The 9,001-nt window shown below is 39.7% G+C and overlaps 1 protein-coding gene across 2 annotated transcripts in view; it reads right to left on the reverse strand.

Annotated features, from left to right (window-relative positions):
* Positions 1–635: 635 nt before the first annotated feature.
* wnt7bb (wingless-type MMTV integration site family, member 7Bb) overlaps positions 636–9,001 on the reverse strand; it is a 33,227-nt gene continuing 24,861 nt past the window's right edge. For both annotated transcript variants that reach the window (XM_081355430.1, XM_081355429.1), the window contains exons 3-4: positions 6,864–7,135; positions 636–1,938 (exon numbers count right to left, since the gene is read on the reverse strand). In XM_081355430.1, coding sequence (XP_081211556.1) covers positions 1,459–1,938; positions 6,864–7,135 — 752 coding nt within the window. In that variant the 3' untranslated portion in view covers positions 636–1,458. The remainder of the gene's footprint in view (positions 1,939–6,863; positions 7,136–9,001) is intronic.

Below are 9,001 nucleotides of genomic sequence, written 5' to 3' on the forward strand. Positions count from 1 at the left end.
AAACATGTGTTTTCCTCAGAAACGTAAAGAAAGGCTGGATCAGCGAGCTGCTCGCTTGATTTAACTATGATATCTAATGATGTATGTTTCCTCCTCATGCCCTATTAAGATTAAGAGCGACTGGAACTGCGCAATACGGGCACAATTTTCGGCCTTTGGGAGCGCGGCCTCAAATATGAGTCACAGTGAATATCCCTGCCTCGTTTTAGGCAACATTCCCAAATGGGGTTCGAAGACATGGAAGTGGAAAGCTGTCGCTGACATGGCCAGGAAACAAGCATAAAAAGCCACCAATGCAATTCATCTTGTCATTTATAATGGGGAAATGGCGACGAGTCTATTCTTTTCGGGCTTAATGTTCGTTATGTTGAGAGGTGATGTGATGTGTGTTTAATGGTTTTCAGGCTTCTGAAATACAGGAAACTGGAGTTGGGATTCATACTGATGTCATGTGCACTTAAAAACACCAATGTTTGGGTCCAAACTCAGTCGACGTCATTTCTTTGGACTTAAGCAATTAATTTAGAAGCAATCAACCACAAGGGGAAACAATGCAATTAATCATATAATCGTGCATAGTTAGGGTTTTTTTCCCGTCAATAAAATCCCAAATGTCAGTCAACTTGATATTTATTTTACTTTTAATTGCATCGTATCTGAATAGAAAAAATATCAGTGCAGCACTCTGTAACATATCCAGAAATATACTCGTTCCACATTTCATGAACTGAGGAAGGATCTTTGAATCGTAGACACTGCTTTAGCCAAGTTGGAAAAAGAAAAAGTGGCCCAAATGTCTATGGCATACCTACGGCTAGGTTTCAGCAAAGATGAACCGATGTTAACATGCATCAGCTGAGCAAAAAAAAACAAAAATGACAGTGGTTTCGGAAGTCAACACATCATTAGCCATTAAACGTTTCTGTCGGAAAATACGGGGCCTTTACGTTTCATCTTTAGTCACGAGTTTCTACAAAGTCTCTGTTTCCATTACTCTCTTTTTTTTTACACTTAGTACAAAATAACACATTTCTACCCGTTAGCACTTCGGTTCCTTAGGAGACTATAACATATAATATATAATAATTTATTTTCAGTGTTCAAACAGACAGATCCAGTGTGACTGGATAACTAAACATACTCTACCAGGTTCCAGTTGGCATTTTAAGAAGCTTTTTATACATCCCTCGATTTGCACTGAGCTCCTTAAACACAACTCAAACGAGTTCCTTTGTGCCGCCGGACGCGGCGACGTCTCGTGCCGAATCCCTAGAAACGCTACAAATCCCAGAATGCACTGGTATCCTGCAGTCCTTGAGCGCGAGTCAGTGCATGTACTTCTGGGCTCGTACCTACTGATAGAGTTTAGTATTTTAACTCTCATGTTAAAGCAAATATACATTCTGCTGTGCAAAAACCGGCCGATTAAAACTGGCTTCCTCCCGTTCCCGCTCCCGTTCATTTGCAGGTAAAAACCTCCGTCCTCTCGCTACAGGTGTTGCATTTCACAAAACAACACCACTGGAATTTACAGTTGCATTGCCACACCTTGGTGTACTGATGCGTGTTGTAGCCCCGCCCACAACACATGAGGTCACAACCATCCGTGTGTGGAGACGTCCGGTTGCACATTCGCCCCTGCGTCCCAACGCTGCCTGTTTTGGCGTCCTCTTCGCAATAGTTCGGCGAGCGCTCGATGTACACCAAGTCTGTTTCCAAGGGCTTCTGGTAACCGTGAGTCTTCTTCACCTTGAGGAACGTGGGCTGTCGTAGACGTGATGCACGGACCGCCTCCACGTGCACCGCCTTGTTGTACTTGTCCTTCAGGACGTATCCGATCTCGCGAAACTTCGGTAACGTGGTCCAACAGGTTTTGGTGGTGCAGGAGCCCGAAACGCCGTGACATTTACATTCCTGCTTCATTCGCTCTTCCAGAACCTGCAGAAAATCACAACAACACGAGTCTCGTGAGATTAGCATTTACAAACTTGGTAAAATGCTAACATAAAAGGACAAACAACAGCATTCTGGAGTCACATGATGCAAGAAAACAATGGGCTCTATCATGCACTCAGCGTTATGCAGCGCCAAGCGCGACGCAAGTGGTTTTTGTTAGTTTCAGCCTGACGCAGTTTTCATTTTCACATCCTGCGCCACGTTGTTTAAATAGCAAATGCATTTGCACCCATGGGCGTGTTGGTCTGAAAACGAGGTGTGTTCTGGCGCATTGTTGGCGCGTTGCTACTTTGAGGAACTGAAATACACTGTGCCATTGACCAACTGAACCCTGGTCTAAAGTCAATGGCGATATATATATTTTTTTATAGTAATGTGCGCCTATAGGCGGGTCCACAAAGCGCGCGCACACTCTGCTTATTACACACACAGGGACACACAGCAGCACACAAACATGCCAAATATTAAAAATAAAAGGAGTACAATGTAAAAGATTCATATTGTGTACATAAAGATATGGTGGAATCCGGCTTGTCCCGTAGATGGTCCGCTTTCACACTTTTGCCTCGCGCACGAGCAGATCCGTTTCCTCTCTGGAGACGCGTTCAGTCTTTCCGCTTGCAAATTCCGTCAAGTAAATAGTGAATCCGCCATGGCGCAAGCGCAACTGGCTTTTAAGTTGAAGGGGAGATGAGACTCTGATTGGTTTATTTCACTTTACGCCCAAAACACACCCATTACTCATTAAGAGAATAGGGACGATCCTTTTAGACCAGCGTCGGGAGCACCGACCATTTTTCCCGTCGTTAAACTAGCAAAAGTGGATTCGGATGCCCAGAGTGCACTTGCGGCGTGCGCTTTAGACCCTTGCTGAATAACTGTTTATGAGAAATCCTACTTTGGACAATTTTATCAATCACATCGTCTTAAATAACAGCACAGAATAAGGTTTTGCAATGCTAGATATTTACTAGCATATTTTGCTCTTCTTCATCCAAAGCTTTTTGTCTGTGATATAAAATTGAACAGCCCTCATAGATGCAAACACTAATTTAGAAAAAACAGACATTTTAAAATCAATTCAAAGAATTTTTTTTTTTTTATCATGATTGTATTGTTTGATTTTACAATTCTATTGGTCGCCGTTTGATATCCAATATAAAGTACTAGCTTACAGTTTATTCTTAAGTTATAAATACTGCAGTGTTCAGCGTGTCACATCTTGAACATTAAACAAATCTGCTGCATTTTTAAAATGCAAACTGTGTAAAAATGTCAGTCAAGAAGGGCTTAAATTATCATTAGTTCATTCATCAGACTGGAAAAGGAAGGTCAAGTCGACCACATTGCATTGCATTGTGGGATATAGTATCTCACGTATTCCACGCATAAAGAAAATTCACAAACGCTGCACATTCTGCATACTTCAGAAATAGTATGCTATTCTGAACACTCTGGAGACAAAAACACAGCACATATATATATATATACGGAAATCAGCCTTTTTATGGTTAGCATCGGCTGTTTGGAAGACAAGCATGTACATGCAGTGGAAAAACCATACGATCTAATGTGCTACATTAATACTGCTCTCCGCTGATCTCTGCCAGTTACCCATCAAACCTACTCTGTAATTCCCTCTACCTTCCTGCGCACCACATCTATGAGCAGGAAAAATAAATATAAATCTCCTACAGCCAAACACGTTAGATGTGGATTATTGAGCTTTTTAATGAATTGCAGATCTTTTGCAGCGATGAAGCTACAGAACGACCATCGGCGAACGAATAGCGGAAGAAGTCATCAAACAAAAATGTATCTTCATGTATATATACAGTATGTTGCAAAGAAAAGGAAATGTATTATTTTTAGATTTACATTGGATATCATCAATACTGTATTAAATGCTGAAAGACTTTTTCCAGACCCCTTTTTCTCTGTCTGGCACGACTCCTCACCAGAAGCAATTATCATTTCCCTGGAAAACACATGTAAACTAATCGATCAATCCCACAAAACCCATCCTGACCAACGCGAGGCCATTGATGGTTAAAGCCGACTGGGATCTCTCGATTTCAAGAACAAAAGAGGTCGGAGGAATTGTTCTGGCAAGACATTTATAAACATCTACATTAAAGTTTTGTCCTTCCTAGCCTTTCCCTCTGACTCTTATGAATGCTGCCAGTTTTCCATTTTAAATAAAAATGGTTCCTAATTGGGCACTGATTGAATTATGCTAAAAAAAATGAACAGAATAAATATATTATTGCAATATGATTTCACATTTTAAAAATGTACTTGTTCCAAAACCTAGTAAGCTGCCTACATAGACTGCATTATAAGGCATATATATATATATATATATATATATATATATATATATATATATATAAATGCATTATTTATGTATACATTGTGGTATGTGCATAATAGTTTTTTCTCATTTTACATTATATATTACATTATATAGTTATATTGTATTTTAATTGTATAATATATATATATATATATAATTTTTAGCACTTTTAACTTCACTATATATATGTGTGTGTATATATATATACACATATAATCGTGTGTGTGTGTGTAAAATATCTACACATAATTTCAAACATGTAGATATAGATATAATGTATATATAAATGTTAACTAATATAAAAAATGAAATATATAATGTATATAGGCTTTATATGAAGAGTTCCATCTGAAATTTTCTTCTAGAATGATCATTTTTTATAAAGCTTGTATATTTCAGTTCAGTAATTTCACTTAAATGACAATTAATAGGTCATTTTCATTGCCATTTAAGTGAAAGTATGTTTTAATAATGTAAAATATAAACAAAAATATCTTGTAATGTATTGTATATATTTTAAGCAAGGCAGCTCACTTGGTTTGGGAACCTTTAATAACGAGTAGAATGTTTCATTAATTCTACCAAGCAGTAATTTGATTTCATAAAATGTAAACTGGATTTTCAGCCATTATTTAACCAATTAACTTTTGAAATCAGTTCCACGTGTCTTCAATACATCAACGCTGATTCTGCAGAGAAATGCGTTCATGACTAATGTTGATTCAACGTACACCGAGCCAGCGTGTGCCCGCAGGCAAACGGCATTTCAAAATGAACGATGTGTTACTTCACAAGCCGTCCGAAGGCCCACAGCGCTGTTTACATTTGCCTGGATACGCTTATATCCACAGCGCTAATGTGGACCAGTTCTGGCCCGGCTCGCTACAACCACATTCACGTATGATAGCAATTGAAATTCCAGAGTGGCAACTTCCATCTTCCCCCATTCAGAGTCACATGGTACGTCCCGTTCCCCCCTTAACATATGATGCTATGGCTCCATGAATGCCATTGTGGGTCCTCTATAAAAGCCTGACTCAATGGAGCGAGGGTTGTGTTTTCAGTGCAGCAGAAAGACTCGCAATAATATCCTGTTACAGGCTTTAGACTTGATGATTCCATACAGCGGCCCGCGATGGGATTGGACCGGCTCCAACTGGCAACCGGGCTCAATCCCGGCTCGCTCACACCATAAAGCATGCTGTTTCAGTGCATGTTGTTTTGTGTTCTTGGATGACTAACAGCTATCAAACAAACAAACATGGCCAAAGCGGCGAGCAGCCAAACCGAGCTTGAACCGGCATCAAGGAGCGAACCGAGAAAGCACTCAGTAATTGGCTGAAGCGAAACGAGTTGCTGAAACTGTTCAAGCATTCGTCTGGCGAACGAATCCTCGGTTTGCCACCTGCGAAGGACGAACTACACCATCTAAACTGTATTGGAGGACTGTGAAGATGAATCACGCCAATTGCTAAAACGCTCTAAATGCATTTGTCTTTCAAACAAGAATTAATGGATAAGAAGTTTTCCGAAAGAATTCGTTTTTTGTTTCTTTTAACTAATCATCGTCCAGAAAGTGCTTCCAAGCTTCAGTGTTTTAAAGCCTCTGACATCTAAAACAGATTAAGCTGCTTTGTCTGGAAGATTTTCCTAACTATGCAGTCAAACAAAATAGATAAATGTTTCTGCAAGATGACCATGACCAATGTTGGTAAATTGTCAAATTAAAACGCCCTTGAGAAATAACGAATGAACACATAAGATTTTATTTGTTTCTTCAAGTCACCGTTGTCCTCTTTCACGCCTTTAAAGGTTTTAGAAAAGCTTAACGGATTAAAGGAGTAGTTCACTTTAAATTGAAATTTACCCCATGATTTACTCACCCTCAAGTCATCCTAGGTGTATATGACATTCTTCTTTCAGGCGAATACAATCAGATTTATATTAATAAACACCCTGACGCTTCCGAGCTTTAAAATGGCAGTGAACTGCAACCATCAGTTTAAAGCTCAAAAAAGTGCATCCATCCATTATATAAGAGCGGCTCCGGGGGGTTAATAAAGGTCTTCTGAAGCAAAGCCATGAGTTCGTGTAAGAAAAATATTCATATTTAAAACTTTATAAAGTAAAATATTTAGCTTTCGGCCAAACGAACATGTGGATTCCACTCAAGTCTAAAGCGCAACTTGTGACGCACTACGCTACTTCCGACGGCATAAGTTGCGCTTTAGACGCAAGAAGACTGCCTTTATTAACCTTTGGAGTTCGTTTATGAAGGACGGATTTTCCCAAGCATGCAGTCAAACCAAACATTGGATGAATGGTGTTGAAGAAACAAAGTATTTGAATATATTTATATTTTTTCTTTTCTTTACTTTTTTTTGTTGTTGTTTTTGTTTGTTTGTTTTTTCTTCTCGTTTTTCTACGTCTAATCTTATATTGTCTGTGTTTTGTTTTGTTTTGGTCGATAATTATGTGTATTTTGTAAAATTTCTGTATGTATTCCTGCATTAAAAAAATGTTTGAAATGTCGAATCAATATAAGCCTCACCTTTCGCCCAGCTTCGTTGTTATGAAGGTTCATCAGCCGTCTGGCATTTTTTTTAATCTCCCGGGCGTCCACAAACTTCCGGGAAAACTCGATGCCGTATTTGATGTCCGCGGAGCATCCGCCCCATTTCCAGCCCTCCTCCTGGTTGTAGTATCCCTGTTTGTCCCTGTCGCAGCCGCAGTGGCTCATGTTGCCCTGACTGCACGCGGCCGTGACGGCGTGGGCGACCCCAGCGGCGGTGATGGCGTAGGTGAATGCTGCCTCCCTGCTGCCTGGGGGGAAGAGGGAACACACTGTGATATCTGCTCAACACGACTCAAACGCCAACAAGCGTGCATGCTAAAACTAGCTAAATCAGTATATTGTGGTAAATAGGGGTAGTGGAAAAGCTAAGTATCACTTACTGTTGCTCATATGACGAGATTTAAGCAAACCCAAGTATCGGTCTATTAAACCATAATACCATTGCTGAGGAGAGGTGTGCAGTTACTTTACTAAGTTAGATGTGATGGGGAAAAAACCCAGCATAGCAGCACCCTAGCAACCAGCGAAAATACACTGGGCAACCACATAACGTGCTAAAAATGATTAGAAAAAAAAACTATTAGACTTTAACAACTGCATAGCAACACCCTAGCAACCAGCCAGAACAGAACTCCCAGGCAATTGCATATCTGTGCTAAAAACCAATATAAGAGCACCTTAGCAACTGCATAGCAACATCCTAGCCACCCTGGCAATTACATAACATTCCTCAGCACTGATTAGAACACCAACTGCATAGCAATACCCTAGCAACCAGCCAGAACAGAACACCCAGGCAATCAAATAACTGGTAAAAACCAATAAAAGAACACCTTAGCAACATCCTAGCAACCAGCCAGAACACCCTGCCAATCAAATAGAATTGTACTAAAAACCAATAAAAGAACACCTTAGCAACTGCACAGCAACACCATAGCAACCAGCCAGAACAGAACGCCCAAGCAATCACATAACTGCTAAAAACCAATAAAATAATGGCATAACAACACCCAAGCAACCAGCCAGAACACCCTGGCAATCACATAACAATGAACTAAAAACACAGTAAAATACTTTAGCAACTGCATAGCAATACCCTAGCAACTAGCCAGAACAGAACACCCAGACAATCACTTAAATGTGCTAAAAACCAATAAAAGAACACCTTAGCAACTGCATAGCAACATCCTAGCAACTAGCTAAAACACCCTGGCAAACACTGTACTAAAAACAAATGAGAACACCTAAGCAACTGCATAGCAACATCCTTCTGTAGCAACCCGCCAATCACATTACATTGAACTAAAAACAAATTAGAACACCTTAACAACAGCATAGCAACCACCTATCAATGTTCTAAAACAAATAAATAATTAAAAGAAACAGCATAGCAACATTGTACTAAAAAACTATTAGACCACCTCTACAACTGCAGAGCAACAACCTAACAAAATATAATATTGTGCTAAAAAACAATTAGAACACCTTAGCAACTGCATGGCAACACCCTAGCAACCAGCCAGAACACCTAATATAACGGCAGCAACCTTTGCATGAGCAAACACCACTCGTGTTCTTTAAAATATATATATTTTTTAATTAATTAGTCATTTCAAAAGAGAACTGACTCATGCTTGCGCAGAGGAACGATACGAGTGTTTCTGTACACCTATGGCGAAGCGACTGCAGCTGTTGAGCTGGAGGATTCTCAGAGTGTGAGGAAGCAAAGCCAAGGTGCTGTCCAAAGTGCTGAATTCTCCTGCCAGAGCACCTTACAAACCCACCACAAGAAACACACACACACATCTGGAGCTTTATTTAACATGACGCCTGGAGGACATTTACAGTATCGGCTGAACAATCTGGGGAAATGAATTCACTGATGAAAGCTAACTTTGATCATCTCAGAAGAGCCAAACACTGGTGACTAATGGATATAGGAATTGGAGGTGAAATGTTAAAAGTGGCATGAAAATAAATGTTACAATGAAAAAAAAATTAAATAAAAGAGGTTCTAAAATATCTTTTGGAGTGTAATTTTGGACCAGATTCACCCTTCAAAATTTGTTTGTGCAAAATGTCACATGTAGACCATAATAACCAATCTCTCCTTT

Source organism: Scardinius erythrophthalmus (genome assembly GCF_964197995.2).
Source record: "Scardinius erythrophthalmus genome assembly, chromosome: 24".
Taxonomy (NCBI): domain Eukaryota; kingdom Metazoa; phylum Chordata; class Actinopteri; order Cypriniformes; family Leuciscidae; genus Scardinius; species Scardinius erythrophthalmus.